The sequence below is a fragment of the Myotis davidii genome, unplaced genomic scaffold (genome assembly GCF_000327345.1).
Source record: "Myotis davidii unplaced genomic scaffold, ASM32734v1 scaffold409, whole genome shotgun sequence".
NCBI lineage: Eukaryota > Metazoa > Chordata > Mammalia > Chiroptera > Vespertilionidae > Myotis > Myotis davidii.
The window spans coordinates 435290-454400 of NW_006374611.1; the positions used below are offsets into that span (position 1 = coordinate 435290).

The 19111-nt window shown below is 37.0% G+C and overlaps 2 protein-coding genes across 2 annotated transcripts in view; one reads left to right on the plus strand and one right to left on the minus strand.

The window, feature by feature from the left end:
- The window catches only part of PRPF39 (pre-mRNA processing factor 39), a 23598-nt gene extending 10180 nt beyond the window's left edge, over positions 1 to 13418 (plus strand). The window contains exons 5-13 of the mRNA XM_006777726.2: positions 3227 to 3392; positions 4005 to 4112; positions 6679 to 6843; positions 7156 to 7282; positions 7877 to 8145; positions 8993 to 9177; positions 11657 to 11731; positions 12305 to 12425; positions 12682 to 13418. Coding sequence (XP_006777789.1) covers positions 3227 to 3392; positions 4005 to 4112; positions 6679 to 6843; positions 7156 to 7282; positions 7877 to 8145; positions 8993 to 9177; positions 11657 to 11731; positions 12305 to 12425; positions 12682 to 12738 — 1273 coding nt within the window. The 3' untranslated portion in view covers positions 12739 to 13418. The remainder of the gene's footprint in view (positions 1 to 3226; positions 3393 to 4004; positions 4113 to 6678; positions 6844 to 7155; positions 7283 to 7876; positions 8146 to 8992; positions 9178 to 11656; positions 11732 to 12304; positions 12426 to 12681) is intronic.
- A 269-nt stretch (positions 13419 to 13687) lies between these two features.
- The window catches only part of FKBP3 (FK506 binding protein 3), a 20393-nt gene continuing 14969 nt past the window's right edge, over positions 13688 to 19111 (minus strand). Inside the window, exons 5-7 of the mRNA XM_015557358.1 lie at positions 17628 to 17695; positions 15731 to 15828; positions 13688 to 14020 (exon numbers count right to left, since the gene is read on the minus strand). Coding sequence (XP_015412844.1) covers positions 13966 to 14020; positions 15731 to 15828; positions 17628 to 17695 — 221 coding nt within the window. The 3' untranslated portion in view covers positions 13688 to 13965. The remainder of the gene's footprint in view (positions 14021 to 15730; positions 15829 to 17627; positions 17696 to 19111) is intronic.

A 19111-nucleotide genomic window follows, 5' to 3' on the forward strand; every position in this document is an offset into this window, starting at 1 on the left:
AATATAGTCAAAAAACAAAATGATTTCATTTTAATTAGAGCTGTTAAAACCACTAATTCCATGTTCCTGTGTACTTAGAATATCCCACTGACATGGACTCAGAAAGTCTTTCTGTACAAGAAAGTATGATGATTATGTTGCTTTTTTATTTTCTCGCATCTCATTCAGCATTTTCAGAACTGCAATCTTGAAATCTCTGTCATTTAACTCGCATAATTCCGTGTGTTCCAGCTTGTTTTCTGGGGATTTTTTATTTTTTTTCTGGTCGTTGTTGTTGTTCATGGCGTTTGTTCTTTGTTTTCCCATTTATCTCTGAGGAGGTCTTTCTACTCTGCTCCAGTAGATAGCGCTGAATTGCAAGATTTTTTTTTTCCTCGGTGGCCTCACAGTTTTGAGCCTCTGTGGCTTCAGTAGGGCTGTACTGCCTCTGCTGCTTGGGAGTGAGATCTGTTTTTCGCTCACAGTAATGGCAGTCCCTGACCTCCAAGGGTCTACTCTAGCCCAAGCACCCCTCCCGGGGATCAGGCCTAAACCGGCAGTCAGACATTCTCACAATCCAGGACCGCTGGCTCCTAACTGCTCACCTGCCTGCTTGCCTGATCGCCCCTAACCACCTCTGCCTGCCTGCTTGCCTGCCTGATCACCCCTAACTGTTCCCTTGCTGGCCTGATTGCCCCTAACCACCTTTGCCTCGCCCCGCCCCCAGGGCACCCTCTCCAATCCAGGACCCCTCAGGGGATGTCTGACTGCTGGTTTATGCTGCTGGTTGTTACTGTTACTGTGATGGCATCCCGGACAAATTGAATACTCCTCTGTTATTAATATAGATTGTTAATCCTCACCCGAGGATATTTTTTTCTAATGGCTTTTAAAATATATATTTTTATTGATTTCAGAGAGGAAGGGAGAGGGAGAGATAGGTAGAAACATCAATGATGAGAGAATTAGCGATCAGCTGCCTCCTGTACGCCCCCTACCTGTACAACCGCTAATGAGATTGAGCCAGCAACCCAGGCATAGGGCTCACTGTATATTAAACACTCAGCCATTCTTCTCTCTTTAATCCTGCCCTGAGGATATGTTTTTATTGATTTTAGAGGGAGAGGAGTGAGAAAGAGAAACATTGATGTGAGGAGGTCAGGGCAAATTCCCTGGTTGCAGGTTTGATGGGGTTCGTACAGGAGGCAGCCAGCTAGTCAATGTTTCTCTCTCACATCCATGTCTCTCTCTCTTTCTCTCTCCCTTCCTCTCTAAAATCAATTAAAAGGTAAATATATAATAAAAATAAGACAGTCTTTTTCCTTCCATTGTTGAACGGGGTCAAATTGAGCTTTGTATCTATTACTTTGCATAATGTAAATTAGTTTCAGTGTCATTTACATACATTTGTGAAAGTTTAAAAATCCAGGTGCCAATAGCCTAAGTTAATTTTCAGAAACTTGGGGAATAATGTTGGAATATGTGATACATGATGTACAACCACATGGAAAACCATGTCTAATAACATTGAAGAGGTGGGCTTGGGTCAAAGGCTAGATAAGAATCTGAAAGACTTTATCTAAGGGGTTAGATTTTTAGCTTGACAACAGGATAAACCTGCTGAAAAGATTTTGGCAGGAGGTGCTTATGATCATGTTTACTGTTTTGTTTGAAAAAATTTATTTACTGGTGAGAGAAAGAGAAGGGAGAAAGAAATATCAATTTGCTGTTGCACTTATTTATACATTCTTTGGTTGGTTTTTTTATGTGACTTGACTGGGAATCGAACACGAAACTTGGCATATGGGGACAGTGCTCTAACCAACTGAGCTATCTAGTCAGAATTCATTTTTACTTTTTGATAAGGATTTTGATAGTAGTATTGGTTTGGGTATGAGAATTGTGAGACTAGGGGCTAGAAGACCAGTTTATGTTTATCTAGATCAGTGGTTCTCAACCTTCCTAATGCCGCCACCCTTTAATACAGTTCCTCATGTTGTGGTGACCCCCAATTTCATTGTTACAAATTGAACATAATTAAAGCATAGTGATTAATCACAAAAACAATATGTAATTGTAGATGTTTTCCGATGGTCTTAGGCGACCCCTGTGAAAGGGTCGTTCGACCCCAAAAGGAGTCTCAACCCACAGGTTGAGAACCACTGATCTAGATGAAAAGTGAGCAAGGTATGAAGATGTATTTAGAAGGTAGAATCATTAAGACCCGAGATATGAAGATGACATACTTAGTTTAAGACATTTTTTGTATATAAGTTTCCAAAATGAGAGAGTGTAGATATATATTTAGCTCCTCAAATGGATATTTTTTATTAAAATTTGTATGTGTATAAGGGAATAAAATGAAATAAAGCTTTTTTCAAAACACTCTTTGCTTATAATTAATCTATATTTCTATGTGTAGAGTATTGGCAATTGGATATAGTAATGTGGAATTTAGAAGAAAGGTTTGGGGTTGAGTTACATTTTTGAGTCATAATATGCTTATCATTTCAAACAATATTGGCCAGAGAAATATATTTAAACTATTCCTAAGATCAGCCAGAGAAATACATAAAAATAGAAGAAAATGCAGAGTGGAATCCTTGGGAATACGTAGTACTTAGAGGCAGATAGTACCCTCAAAGGGCAGTCAGAGACTTGGAGGAAAGCCAAAGAGTCAAGATGAAGAAGGTTCTAAAAGGGAGATGTGGTTATCAACCTTAAATACTGAAGACATCATTAGGTTTGAAGTATGAAACAGGTATCCATTTAATTTTGCATGTAAGAAATTCTTCATGACTTTAGAGCAGTTTTATTGGAGTGTTTGATACTAACATCTGGATTCAGGAATAATTGGCAGGTGGGAAAGGAAAGACAAACATTTGCTGGTCGTTTATTAATGGTCATTTATAATTTACGCATAACTATATTTAATTTTACAGTAACTTTGCAAGATAGGTATTGTGCCATTTTACAAATGAGAAAACCAAGATTTTGAGATGGGAAAAACTTTCCTTAAGTCAAGCTAATGACAATGGACAGAATCAGGATTTGAATTTATGCCTGTCCATGCCTTCTCTGTTCCATTGCAAAGGCAGAGAGGAAGTGAAGGTGTTTATAGACTAGTAGGTTTTTACTATAGGAAAAAGAAAGGGTTTTGTGTTTTGGTTTCTTTAAGTCAGAGGTCCTTTGAAAGAGTAATGTGTGACAGGAATTAACAGCATATATTTTTATTGTCTGTCTGTAGATTTAAAGAGCATATACAGAATAACTTGCCTAGAGATCTTCTAACTGGTGAACAGTTTATTCAGCTGCGAAGGGAATTAGCTTCTGTAAATGGACACAGTGGTGATGACGGTCCTCCTGGTGATGATCTGCCGTCAGGAATTGAAGACATAACTGATCCAGCAAAGGTAATTAGACTTAAAAATCCTTCAAGCATGAGAAAGTAAACTTTAATATCCCTTAACTAACTGTGTGTGTTGTATGACTTGTAGCTCATATGAAGTTAATTTCTGATTAAGACAGCTGGAATTTTTTAGCTGGTATGCTTTACTATGAGACATCTGGAAATAGCTTAGAAGGAATATCTTGCCTACATGGTGATGTACTAGCCATCTATACTAATAAAAGGGTAATATGCTAATTAGACTGGGTCGACTGGACATCTGACTTTCTTCCGGACAGTTAGGGGGCGACCAGGCCGGCAGGGGGGGAAGTTAGGGGGCGATCAGACTGGCAAGCAGAGGCAGTTAGGGGTGATCAGGCAGGCAGGTAGAGTGGTTAGGAGCCAGCGGTCCTGGATTGAGAGAGGGATGTCCAACTGCCGATTTAGGCCCCATTCCACAGGCTGCAGGCCGTGCTGAGTGACCCCCCTTTTGTGCACTGCGCCTCTAGTCTATTTAAAAAATATAATAGGAAGGTGGTTTGTTAGGAAATTCTGTAGTGATGTTTTAAGTAGTGATATTTTAAAATTTCATTATGTAACTTGTGTAATTTTAAATTTTTTTCTTTTTCTTCCTAAGCTAATTACTGAAATAGAAAACATGAGGCACAGAATCATTGAAATTCATCAAGAAATGTTTAATTATAATGAGCATGAAGTTAGTAAAAGGTGGACATTTGAAGAAGGTGTAAGTGTTTTTGTTTTGTAATTGTCTTGAAAATATAGCAATAGGAATAATGTATTTTTCAGTTTCAAATAATGTCTATACTGCTACTTTTTCTTGATATTCGCTTAATAAGACATTCTTCCCATTTGTTGCTATCATCAATTTTATCATTTTCCATTATTAATTTTAAAAACTTATTAAATTCAGACTTACATTTCTTTAATCTGAATCATACTTTTAAGAATTGTTCAATTTTTTTTCAATCCTCACCCGAGGTTGTTTTTAGTGATTTTCTATAGAGAGGAAGGGAGAGACAAAGAGAAAAGAGAGAGGAACATGAATCAGTTTCCTCCCATATGAACCCCAACCAGGGATTGAACCTGCAACCTGGGTATGTTCCCTGACGGGGAATCAAACCTGTGACCTTTCAGTGTACAGGAAAACACACTGAGTTATATTTCACATGTAACAAAATATACCCATTTTAGGTGTACAATGAAATGAGGTTTTTTTTCATAATCTAATTTTTTTTTTTTTTAAATATATTTTATTGATTTTTTACAGAGAGGAAGAGAGAGAGATAGAGAGTCAGAAACATCGATGAAAGAGCACCATCGATCAGTCGCTTCCTGCACATCCCCCGACGGGGATGTGCCCGCAACCCAAGTACATGCCCTTGACCGGAATCGAACCTGGGACCTTTCAGTCCGCAGGCTGAGGCTCCATCCACTGAGCCAAACCGGTTTCGGCCATAATCTAATTTTTTATATCTGTTTTTTAATAGCTTTATTAATAATTCCCATATTATATAGTTCAACCATTTTTTTAAAAAAATATATTTTATTGAGTTTTTACAGAGAGGAAAGGAGAGAGACAGAGAGTTAGAAACATCGATGAGAGAGAAACATCGACCAGCTGCCTCCTGCACACTCCCCACTGGGGATGTGCCCGCAACCAAGGTACATGCCCTTGACCGGAATCGAACCTGGGACCTTTTAGTCCGCAGGCCGACGCTCTAGCCACTGAGCCAAACCGGTTTCGGCAGTTCAACCATTTAAAGTATATACTTTAACAGGGGTCCTCAAACTACTTCAAAATAAGATATGTGCAGTGTGCATAGGAGTTTGTTCATAGGTTTTTTTTAAACTATAGTCCGGCCGTCCAATGGTCTGAGGGACAGTGAACTGGCCCCCTGTTTAAAAAGTTTGAGGACCCCTGCTTTAATAGTTCATAATATATTCACAGAAAACTATAACTGTCACTACAGTCAGTTTTTAAAATTTTTGAAAATTCATTTGAGTGACAGACAGACATCAATGTGGGAGAGAAATATCGATTGGTTGCCTCCCAAACATGACCCTTTCTGTGTACGGGATGATGCTCCAACCAACTGAGCCACACGAACCAAGGCACTGAGAAACCCTTTTTACCCTTAGCTCTCACCCCTCTATTCATTTACTCATTTGACACCTCCCAACCTCAGCCCCAGCCCTAGCCCTAAAGTACTCCTAATCTACTTTCTGTTCTTATAGATTTTCCTGCTCTGGCCTTTTGTATGAATGAAATCCTATAATACAGTATCCATATCCTCAGAGGACTGGTTCCAGGACCCCTGTGGGTATACAAATCCTTGGGTGCTTAAGTTTCTTATATAAAGTGGCGCAGTGTTTGCATATAGGATACAGCAGGGCATGCCTACACATCATTTTATTCATGTGGATTCAGCATAGTGCTTGGAGTATGGCAAATTCAAGTTTTCCTTTTTGGAACTTTCTAGGATTTTTATTTTTTTTAAATAATACTTTCGATCCTTGGTTGGTTAAATCCATGGATGCAAATCCTTGGATGTGGAGGGCCAACTGTATGTTTTTTGTGTGACTGGCTAGTAAAATGATTTTTGTCGAATGTCTGTGCATTAATGTCACCACATAATCAAAATATAGAACTCTTGTGTCATCCCAGCGATCCCCTTGGCAGCTTTCCAGGCAGTAACCCCCATCCCACTCCTAGGCCAGGCAACCACTGATTTTCTTTCTGTTCCGAAGGAGTAATTGTTAAATTTAAAAGTAATCAAAGAATAAGATTTCCTAAATATAAAAAAATTGTGTAGTTCTGTTAAAATAACTAAAAAATGGAAAATACAGTCTGTTTCTTCTGTTTGTAAAGCCTAAGGAATTTAAGGACTTTTAATTTAAAATGTTTTTGTATTTTTTTTTTAAATCATGAGATATGATTAAAATTTTTGGTATATTTGCAATTATATTTATAATTTAAATAACATTGTTACTGTAGTCATACATATTTTGGTGTTGGTTTACATTATTATTTTTTTAATATATTTTTACTGATTTCAGAGAGGAAGGGAGAGGGAGAGATAGATAGAAACATCAATGATGAGAGAGACTCATTGATCGGCTGCCTCCTGCACACCCCACACTGGGGATCGAGCCTGCAACCCAGACATGTGCCCTTGGCTGGAATCAAACCTGGGACGCCTCAGTCCACAGGCCGACGCTCTATTCACTGAGCCAAACCAGCTAGGGCAATGTTGTTGGTTTACTTTAATTGCCATGTCACTTTATTGCAGATTAAAAGACCTTATTTTCATGTGAAACCATTGGAAAAGGCACAATTAAAAAACTGGAAAGAATACTTAGAATTTGAAATTGAAAATGGGACTCATGAACGAGTTGTGGTTCTCTTTGAAAGATGTGTCATATCATGTGCCCTCTATGAGGAGTTTTGGATTAAGGTAAGAAAATTACATGCTCTGAAACTTGAATATATTATAAACATTGACTAGTGACTAACCTTTTTTGTACTTCTGTTGAATGTTGTTCATATAACTATATCTGTTGCATTAGGAGATGGTCTGCTTGCAACCAGATTTGACTGCTGCATATGCCAACCTCGTTGCCTCTCTTCGTCCTTCCTTACAGAAACTAGTCTAGTGGTTCAATAAAGGTGCTGAATGGGTTTAAAAATAGAATTTTATCGTTCTGTCACATATTTAATGGCTGGTTCAACTGTAAATTATTCAGTATTTCCTCTGTTCTGTATGTAGTATGCCAAGTACATGGAAAACCATAGCATTGAAGGAGTGAGGCATGTCTTCAGCAGAGCTTGCACTATTCATCTCCCAAAGAAACCTGTGGTGCATATGCTTTGGGCAGCTTTTGAGGAACAGCAGGGTAAGAATGAGGAAACAGTTGATATTTTGGGGGATTTTACTTCTGGATGAAGATACAGGAATTGAATGTTAAGGGATAGTGTAGTGTAAAGTAAATGTCAGTAAAATTTTTCTGTAAAGGGCCAGATACTAAATACTTTAGGCTTTGCAGGCTGTATAGCTTTATTCCTCAGAACTCTGCCATTGTAGCCCAGAAGCAGCCATAGATAATACATAAATAAAAGAGTTTGTTTTAGTTTTTAAAAATTAAAAACAGGCAGCCCGGCCGGTGTGGTTCAGTGATTGAGCATCAACCTGTGAATCAGGAGGTCACAGTTCAATTCCCGGTCAGGGCACATGCCCCGGTTTCAGGATCCATTCCCAGTAGGTGGTGTGCAGGAGGCAGCCAACAATGATTCTGTCATCTTTGATGTTTCTATCTCTCCCTTTCTCTCTCTCAAAAGAAAAAAAAAACACTTTTCAATTAAAAAAAGAAACATTAAGAAAACAGGCAGAAGGCTGGATTTAGCCTATGGGCTGTTATTTGGCAATGCCTGGCTTAGAGGATATTTCAAAAGTTTAAACAAAAGCATAAACATTTAATTACTATTTCTAGGTAATATTAATGAAGCCAGGAATATCTTGAGAACGTTTGAAGAATGTGTTCTAGGATTGGCAATGGTTCGTTTGAGAAGAGTAAGTTTAGAACGACGACATGGAAATATGGAAGAAGCTGAACATTTACTTCAAGATGCTATTAAGAATGCCAAATCGAATACCGAATCATCGTTTTATGCTATTAAACTAGCCCGGCATCTTTTCAAAATACAAAAAAACTTTGCAAAATCAAAAAAGGTGCTTTTGGAAGCAATTGAAAGAGACAAAGTATGTATTTGTGTTTTTGGAGTATCTTCCATGAAAAACCAGTGGTCATTTTTTTGTTCTGTTAATTTTCATTCTGGCAACTATGATGAAAGATTTGGTCTGTATGTAATATATTTAATTACTAAATGAAGACAACAGTCCCTCTAAACTGATGTTGCCATTCTTTAAAAAAAAATATTTGTATTATCAATTAAAAGGTTGCAGACATTGTTACAGTCTATTTTCTCCACATTTAGAAATTGTGTAGCAGATTTACTGATTATTAAGTAGAGGATCTTGGGAGCACAAAAGCATGGTACTAGCTACCCTGCAGGACTGTAGCAGTGAGATGATGCTCCTTTTCCAAAGGATGATTCTCCTTTTCATGTACCAGTTGATGGGCAGTGTATGGGAAATAGCTCACTTTTTACATTTTTAGCTGATCCCAGGTCTGTGTAAGACAGGTTTATCACTGTTTGTTTCCATCTGTTTAAGATAATTATCTACAGTTGTAAAGACTTAATTTATTGAGAAGTACAGAGATCATTTTTTTTCATGTTTTAGTTTATATTTGTTATGGGAAGTCAAGCCACATTAAACTCAAGATAGAATATAGGGCTTTAATTTATTGGCACTGAACAATGTACATATTGTTTGGGAAATAACTAAGATGATGTGCTATCAATGTGCTAATTGGTTTTTTCTTATTCAGTGAATGCTGAAAACATTTAACACAAGTTACATTTTAATACACAATTTTCAATATTGAATTTTTTAAATTGAGACATCAAAATTAGGGCATTTTAAATATATGTGGTCTAATCAAAATATTTAAGAAATATTATTAACGATACTACTTTTTACACAGGAGAACACAAAGTTATATCTCAATTTACTTGAAATGGAATATAGTGGTGACCTCAAACAAAATGAAGAAAATATCCTAAATTGTTTTGACAAAGCTATACATGGTTCATTACCTGTTAAAATGAGAATTACATTTTCTCAGAGAAAAGTGGAATTTCTTGAAGATTTTGGTTCAGATGTTAATAAGTAAGATCTTAATTATATATTATCTATTTGAATAGTAAATGAGCATTGATAGTTTTGGTTGGGAATTTGATGATTAGTACAAATTAATATATTGTTAAATTTAAAATGTTTGCCTAGGTTACTTTTTCATCAGGTATATCTGAGGTAATTCAGTTTTGCAAATGTATGTATGTGCTTAATCGTAGGACATACGGTTTCTATTTCCTTCCAAACTATTGTTAAAACTTAGCATGGTAATTTAAACAATGAGTGGATGAAGGAAGACAGGAAGCAGCAATCCCATGAAAAATGGGATTAAGGATTGAACCTTGAAACACAGAAACATTTGGTATATAGACCACTAAAGGTGGATGGATTAATCTGGAAGAATGCCATTGTATTTCAGATTGGAAAAGAGAATGGAAATGGTTCTGCAGATGATACCTAATGGCCTCATCTTTGTGCGTTGTAAAAGGCTGAAAGTTGAGGATGGTACAAGGATTCACTCTAGGGGATTTGGGAAAAGGACAAGTTTAAGATTTAAACTTGCAAAATAGAAGAGTAGCAATTTATTAGAGAAATTTATTTGCTGTGATTCCATTCTTACATGATTCTAGTAAGGAAATATCCCAGTTCCTGTTAGAAATGTGCCTTCTCTAATTATTCTAATTTAGAGTTATTTACATTGAAACAGCTGTTGATAAAATAAGATTTAGTTTTGTGTCTGTGTACTTACATGTGTGTGTATACATTCTTGATGGCTTAGTAAAATTTTAAAAAATCATTTAACTTGAGTTCCATTTTAACACAATGGTACATATGTGCTTGGCTTCAATTAAATGTTTTATAAGAATTATCTAATGTAAAATACATAGCAATCTGATGAGGGGTATAAGTACTGTTATTCTTTCAATGGATGAAAAAGGGTTTAAAGAAAGTTTAGGGATTCTTTTCCAAGGTCACTTAGCTATTACATTGTGCATCTGGGATTAGTTATTAATATTGTGCCAGCTGGATTTAGAACCCGCTTTACAGTCTGCTCTTAAGCACCTCATGTCCTGTATATTTAATGTCTTCTGTTTGTTTTGCATTTAAGAAATTAAATGGAATATGTAATTCTAGCTTTTAGTCTAGTTGGATGGGATGGTGATCAGAGGATATACATGTGTATGAGGTGACATAAGTTTTAAGGCTCTGGATCAGAATGGATTTATCATCCTTCATAGGGGAGGTAGGGCTTCATTTAATTAACTACTGGATACTGATAAACTGAGAAGAGGATAAAATGTAAAAGCAAGTTAAAATTCATATACAAATAACATCTGCTGAAGTAGAAGTGATTGTTCGTTCTGTGCTTTGAAAGCTAGTTTGAGTTCAGAGAACATGGAGAGTACACAATTGACAGTAGGAAACTATTAGTGGTTTTATTGAGATTAAATGGCATGTTAATTTGGTAATAATATGCAGACAAATCGGAAGTTCAATACAAAGATGCCAATTAGGTCCTTACAAGTACAGTTATGGAGGACCTTAAGTATTGGGTAGTATGTTGTTGAAATTTTTAGAAAGGTATAATGTGAAAAGTAAATGAGGCACATAAAAATTTAGGTAGCAGTATAATGAATTGGTAAGAATTAATGTTGAAGTCTGACAAATATAGGCTTAAATCCTAGCTCTGTCACTTACTGATTTGTGTATTCTTATTTTCAAATTTTTCACATGGAGATTCTCTGTATCACCTAACCCACAGGTTGTTAAGGCCTTAAGGAAATTAGTCCATTTAAAGTGCTTGAAAATGAGTAAACATTTGACCTGAGATTACTGGTATTAACAATTTTACATATGTCACATCAGAATTTTGTTAAAGCTTGTTTTTTTAATCAATGGTAACCCATTATACTATAGTTTTATATTAGTTCTAATTCAGTTTTATCACATGGCCAAATTTTAAAAGCATTTTATCCTAAATGCAGATGTCTTCAATAGCATTTAAATTAGATTCAAAAGTATACAAATTGTAGAATTGTCAGGTCTCGTGTTCCCTTTGACAAGATCCTTGTTTTAGTTGTGTCGTAGATTCAAAGGCAGGTTCTCCCATGTATTATAAATAATAAACTTGGCCAGCATCCCATCAGCTTTAGACAACTGTAGTACAGAAAATACTTTTCCAGTAGCTCATAAAAAATTCTGGGACTCCTGCTTTGGGTCATAGTCTCACCTCTAAACCATTAATTGGCCCAGGGGTATAATGTGACTAGCCAGGCCTATATCTTTGAACTACATAGAGTGAGAAGGAAAGTATAGGGCAATGGTGTCCCAAAGGAAATAGATAAAAAAAGGTAGCTGAGGACAGATTAGGCTGCTGGCTCATTTAAAAAATATATATATAAATAAAAGGATGTCTATTGCAATATATTTTGTTTCCCTAAGTAGAAATAAATTTTTAAAATTAACATTTTGGGTTTTGTATATTTCAATGGATGTTTTTATTCCTTCTCAGGCTTCTGAGTGCTTATGATGAGCATCAAACACTCCTAAAAGAACAGGATTCTTTGAAAAGGAAAGCAGAAAATGGGTATGTACATATTTGTTGAGTCAGGAAAGGATGTTTAAAAGATGACATTTTTCATTGTGGAAATGACTTTAAAGAAAAATATAATTTATCCTCACCTGAGGATATGTTTTTTAGAGAGAGAAAAGAACAGAGAAGACAAATATTTTTAAATGTTGCCTTTGCTAGGCCAGTGTGGCTCAGTGGTTGAATGTCAACCTATGAACCAGGAGGTCATGGTTCAATTCCCAGTCAGGGCACATGCCCCGCTGGTGGGCTCATTACCCAGTGTGGGGCATGTAGGAGCCAAGAGATAATTGATTCTCTCTCATCATTGATGTTTCTGTCTCTCCCTCTCCCTTCCTCTCTGAAATCAATAAATGTATATTTTAAAATTGATTTTAAAATATTGTGTATTAGGATACTTTCATGTTGTGGTAATTGAGATACTTTATTTTCATGATTTGAAAAAATTGTATACAACTCTTGAATGGTTGAGAACATCAGAAAAATAAATGTACACAGGTGACATTTATCTGTTTGTTAAAGTACTTATTGTAAGAGCTGTTAAAAGTTCCACTTTGACCTTTTATATAGATCAGAAGAACCAGAGGAAAAAAAAGCACACACAGAAGATACAGCTTCATCCTCTGCGCAGTTGATTGATGGTGATTTACAAGCAAATCAAGCTGCATATAATTATAGTGCCTGGTATCAAGTGAGTTTACATAATTATAAATGAATTTTTTGTTCATATATGTTATTAGAAAAGCATAAATCAGGGCAGTCTTTTTTATTTTAGAAAAAAAACAGGTCTTCTGTTTCAGATGGTATAATACATTATCTTTGTGGTTAAGTCTTGGAATTTCTACAAGTGAATACATGCCTGTTTTCTTACACATATCTGCTTTAATTATTTTGTATGAGCTCAGCCATAGTTCTGGTATGCTAACATGTTTGCTTTTTCCTTTCAGTACAATTACCAGAATCCTTGGAATTATGGACAGTATTATCCTCCCCCTCCAACTTGATGGGAAAATATAAATATCAGATGGAGTGTGTGGAAAGTATAATGTTATTTTTTTTCAACAAGAGATGTAAACATTGGCTTGTCATATTTGACAACTTGTCTTCCCTGTTTCTGTGTAACATGATTTTAGTATTAGGGAAAATGTCACTTAGTAGCTTACCACAGATACTATTTCCTACCATTTATAAAGTTTACTTTTTATTGGAGAACTATTTTTTTGATTTTTGCATTAAGTGGTCTAGAATTCTTTTGCAATGCATTTTGTAGCCTTAAGGGTGGGAAAAAAACTGACTGCAAATGTCAGTGTAGTACAAGAGTCTGAAAATACATAAAGGGCTGGTTATTAAGGATTTACCTCTCTGTAAAAAGAGGGGAAAAAACCCACCAAAAAATGGATTTTTAGCCTTTACTGACCAGGCTTTGTCTGCGTGTTTCAATTATCCCTGTGACTTTTGATTTAACTGCAGGAAAGATACACACTATTAAAATACTATGCCATGGCATAGAGATTACAGATCAGAAAATCGAAATGTTTGCATCCCTTTAAAAAATGAAAATTGTATCAAAACTTATGTTGTTTCAGAAGACTTTGTATTTACAATATTCATGTAAATTTGTGAACAAGCTTTCATTTTGATCAAACTGATCATCTACATTTTTGTAATAAAACTGAAGACTCATCCACCAATTGTTATGAGTTTATTTAGGGAATCACCTATTAACTTTATATAAAGCTGTTATATTCAGCTATTAATCTTCTTATTAGAATTTCTTAGACCTTTTATCTTTTTCATTCCTCTCAATCTCTGTGCTTTTATCTTCTCACTATACAGAAATATTTAAAGATTTTAAATGAATGTCTGACAAAGCTGTACGAACAATTCGCTGCTCCCTGGTTTGATGAAGCCTTAGTCCTGGTAAACCTAATCAGAACATTAACACCAAACAAATCAAGACATTGGGTACATTTTTATTGAGCCTTTTAGTTTACAACATGAGGTAAAAGGAAAAGTTCTTAACTAGTAATTTACACAGCTGTAGTAAAATATTTTAAACTGCAGGGATTTATAACAGATTATATTTCTTAATTTTTGGGAGAGAGTAAACAAGTTCTAACATAACTATAAATTTTCCAGTTCACTTCCATTACAATAGTAACCAGCTGTAATTAGTTACGTAACTTTCTTCAAGGCTATGGCTGATGTCTTAGATCAGAAGCATTGCTGTTTCAATCAATATCCACTAACTCCACTTCAAAAATGAGTTTTGCATTTGGTGGGATTCTGTTCAAGAAGTTAAGGTAAATATGATAAAATTGCTTCTCATTCCCAATAATCTTAGTCTAAAATTAGAAGGCTTTGCAGCTGACTTATAGGCTAATACATTCCAAGCATAGTGGTTCCTAATAGAGATAGATACCTTTGTAAATAGAAATTATAGGCTGACTAGGCTTTAGCTTGGCTGGGATCTTCCTTATCTGGATGCCTAACTAGTACTCCCAATTTAGCAACCACTTAATGAAAACTTGTTATTCAGTATTCAAAAAAATTTTTTTTCAATCTAGCTGGGTATATATTAAATCAAAGTTCATATGAGGTAGTACCTGATATTTGCTGTTTTAAAATGCTGAGTTTAGAGAAGAGTGTGACTTTTATCTGATTGATCTTAACATGCTTCAGAGAGAGAGAGAGAGAGAGAGAGAGAGAGAGAGAGAGAGAGAGCGCGCGCGCGCGCGCTGTAGCTAGCCAACTCATTCTAATAGGCTTAGAAGAGACTATTATATTCCCAAATAATTTTAATTGGTAAGACCAGAGAGGACTTCCAAAAACTTTTTTTCCAAACTTACAATGGGAATGGAACCAACAACAAAAAAACTACCTTCCCACTTGGCTATTAGTAACCATTTAGTTCTGGTGGAATGGTCTGGAGTCATGGCTCTTTTTTTCTTTTTATCAGAAAAGTATACTGTCATTAGTATTGATCACAAAAGCTTACAGCATGTTGAACCCAACTGTTCTCCTTCATTTCACAACTGGTAATCCCCAACATGTGTTCCATTTTTATAATTGCCTGAAATTACACTGTAGCAAAAATACCATGAGACATATCTGCATTCTACAATATGCTACAGTTGTTTGTATTGGGCATCTTAACTCCTTAAATAGTAAACCCTTCAAATAATTGCCTGTCATAGAGGAAAACTTAAATCTCAGTTTAAATCTTAAAAATTAAGAGCATGAGTAAGAGGAAGAAAGGATATTCCAGCTCAAGTTTGAATACTTTGTACCAATACATAATCCTCCTATATAATAAAAGGGTAATATGCAAATAGAACAAACAGCAGAACTGAACAACCAAAGGGTAATATGCTAATATCCTATGGCTGCTCAACTGCTTGCTATGACATGCACTGACCACCAGGGAGCAGATGCTCTGACCAGTAGGTTAGCTTGCTGCTGGGTCCAGCCAATTGGGACTGAGTGAGATGGCCTGGACATGCCCTGGAGCCCTCCTTCGGTCCCTCAGCCTGGCCTGTGCCCTCTCACAATCTGGGACCCCTTAGTGGATGTCAGAGAGCTGGTTTCAGCATAATCCTGCAGGCCATTTCCCTTGGGAGGGCACCAGATGCAGGGCTCATGGCTGGTGAGTGCTGCTACTGCAACATGAGCCTCTCCCTATAGGGATTGATTAGACGCGAGCCTGTGGCAGGCACAGTGGAGCCAGGATGAGCTGGAGAAGCAGGTAGGAGCTGCAGGCAGCGTTGGACTGGGGGTTTCAGCCCTATCCCTGCAGGCCACCCAGAGGGACCCCACCCGTGCACGAATTTGTGCACCGGGCCTCCAGTTGTCTATATTGGAGGTGTTGACACAAAAGCATCTAAATCAGGAATTCTGGTCTGAACAGGATTCCTGATCTGGAGGTTAACCTAGATAGCATCTTTTATATCTTCAGGTGATCCTTTATAGTGTTTTTCCTTTAATTACAAAGGATACTTGGCATCAGGCTGTCCTTTCTTACCATAAGCCCATTCTGGTTCAATTTCTAGTCGAGCTTTTTCTCCTTTACTCATAGTCAAGAGCGCTTCATCCCACTAAAGGCAAGAATATAGAATCAAATTAATGATTCTCAAAAATACATGTGAAACCAGAAAACAGGTAAGGTTATATACAGAAAAACATTTTATTACTGGATTTCATTATGTCATAAATGGTAATGTCCTTGGGAGAGTCCTCAAATCATTGTCCTTTATTTCCTCAATGAAAAAAGAATATATTAAACCATTTTTTTAATATAATACTCAAATGCCTTAAATGATATAATATAAAAGCACTTTTGTAAACTGTAATATGGAAACTGGTTTATTAGCACAATAATTTCTTTGCTACACTATTACATCCTTGGACAAATTTCTGAAATTATTCTTATAAGGAGAAACTAACAAGTACTATCTCTAAAACGATCTTCAGATTACCAAATTGTTAACAGTGGAGTCATGATGTTTGTTAAAAACAAAGTACATGCTAGAGCATTAATATATTTTGTAGAAGGTGAAACTACTCAAAGTGAGAGATTTCTGGGTTGCTGCTACATTTTGCCCAAATTTGGATCTTAAAGCCAGTTACCAAAAATAGTTAAATAAATACAATGAAAGGATATAGAATATGACTTAATATATACTATGTTGAAATGTAACTGTTCATGAAGTTCAAGGGACAGAGAGATTTGCCAGATACTGAAAATTAAGAAAATAAACTAGAAGAAATTTACCAGTAAGTAAATTAGATAGAAAAATAGCTCAACCTGACAATTGCTCTCAACTTAGTATAATCAGGTAGCATTAAGGTTATTTCCAACTAAGCCTTTAATTCCAAATTATTTTATATTTTGGGCTCTGGATATGATTGAATCATTTTAAGACTTAAAAAGAAATACACTGAAGGTTCTTATAACTTCATTTAAATATGTGTTTCAGTTATTAATGTTTGGTGTCCTGAGTAAAGACAAATTAAAATAAGTGGGCCCTAACATGACAACCCGATTCAATGAAGCTGATAATCAGTACTCTTATATCTCTTTTACACTGCAGTGGTCAAGTACAGCTAACTTCCCCTTTTCTCAGTTTTCTTGTTATCTCACAGGGAAAGTTGGATAAAGGTATACTTACGTTTGAAAGATTTTCTGGTCTTTGAGCCTAAGTTGTGAGAGGTGAGGGCTATAGAACAAACTCTTGCTTTTATTAGTACTTCAGTGGAACAGATATTTTATCTTTATTGATCGTGTTATAAGTGGTACAACAGCCATGCAACATCTTACAAGAATCTAAAAGAAAATTTAAAAAGCTAAACAGCCGAAACCGGTTTGGCTCAGTGGATAGAGCGTCGGCCTGCGGACTGAAAGGTCCCAGGTTCGATTCCAGTCAAGGGCATGTACCTTGGTTGCGGGCACGTTCCCAGTGGGAGAGTGCAGGAGGCAGCTGATCGCTGTTTTTCTCTCATCGATGTTTCTATCTCTCTCCCTTCCTCTCTATAAAAAATCAATAAAAATATGAAAATAAAAATAAAAAGCTAAACACACTAAAAATTAATTTTTGAAGGAAAAGATAAGAGGTAGGATGGAATATTGGAGTCTCTGCAATATTACATGATTTAAATTATGTTCATTTAATCTTTGAGTAACCTTGAGGTAGGCTGTACAGTCCTTATTTTATAGATGAGGAAACTGAGACCTAGATACCTTACTAATTTGTGCCAGAACATTTAGTGGTGATAGCCCAAATTTGTCATACTCCAAAGCTTGTTTTCATGATATCCAGAATCCTAATTCTTTATAGTACCATGCCACAAGTAGCATGTGCCAGAATCTCTTGACACACTGCCATTTTTTACTTACTCCTCTGATAACTTTGCCTATTCCAACCTTAAAACTTAAAGGCTTGGCATTTTTCTTCTTCTTTGAACCTGTAAAACAAATTTTCCTTATAATTAATGATGAAATTAAGTTCCAATGGGAAAACAGGGATTTAACCCTTTGTGGTCCAATTTTATTTCTGGAATTCAAACAGTCTGGTCCAAATTAATTGATAGGATTGAATGTTGAACCAGTTTGCGGTGTCTCAGCCTCAGACGTTGGACCTGCTCCTAGCGCCTGGTCTGTCGAGTCAGCCTACACGTTGGACCGAAAAGGGTTAAGTCTGTAACTCAATTTCAGAACTTATAATAGTGTGCATTTGAAAAAAATGCAGAAAGCCAGGTAATTTACCCAGAAAATTCTTGCCCTAGCTGAATTGGGTAGAGTTTGGCCTTCAGACTGAAGGGTCCCGAGTTTGATTCCAGCCAAGGGCATATGCCCGGGTTGCAGGCTCGATCCCGAGTGTGGAGTGTGCAGGAGGCAGCCAATCAATGATTCTCTCTCATCATTGATGTTTCTATCTCTCCCTTTTTCCTCTCTGAAATCAATAAAAATGTTTTAAAAAATAAAAGAAAATTTTTGATATAGAAACAATTACGGCCTGACTGGTGTTGCTCAGTGGTTGGGTGTCAACCTATGAACAAGGAATACACATGCCTGGGTTGTGGATTTGATACCTAAGAAGGGATCGTGCAGGACGTAGCCAATCAATGATTCTCTCATCATTGATGCTTCTATCTCTCCCTCTCCCTTTCTCTGTGAAATCAATAAAAAATATATAATTAAAAAAACACCAAACAATTATGGTTGAAACAGTGGAGAGGGGAAAGGACCTATATTTACACCACTAATGCAAGGTATCCTGCTTTTTACGTTAACACTAGAGGCCTGGCATATGAAATTTGTGCATGGGTAGGGTCCCTAGGCCTGGACGGTGGTCAGGGCCAATTGGGGGCCTTCCAGCTGCCAGCCAGGGCCTCCTTTCCCTGGCTGCTGGCTGACGGATGGGGCCTCCCTTTGTTCCTTGCCGCCCCCCTGGTGGTCAGTGCACATCATACTGAGTGATCAAACTCCCGAGGAGACACTTTACATGTTAGGCTTTTATATATATACTAGAGGCCTGGTGCACAAAAATTTGTGCACTCAGGGGGAGAGGGGGTCCCTCAGCCAGCCTGTGCCCTCTTGCAGTCTGGGACCCCTCAGGAGATAACGACCTGCTGGCTTAGGCCTGCACCTGGGTGGCAGAGGGCAGGCCCAATCCCTAGGTGCAGCCCCTGGTCGGGCTCAGAGCAGGGCCGATTGGGGAGTTGGGGCACCGCCCCGTCATGCACAGAGCAGGGCGGATCGGGATGTTGCGATGCCACCCTCAGTCACGCTCAGGGTAGGGCCTATTGGGGGGTTGGGGCACCCCCTCCTGTCACACTCAAGACAGGGTCGATGGGGAGGTTGCGGGCCCACCCCGTCAC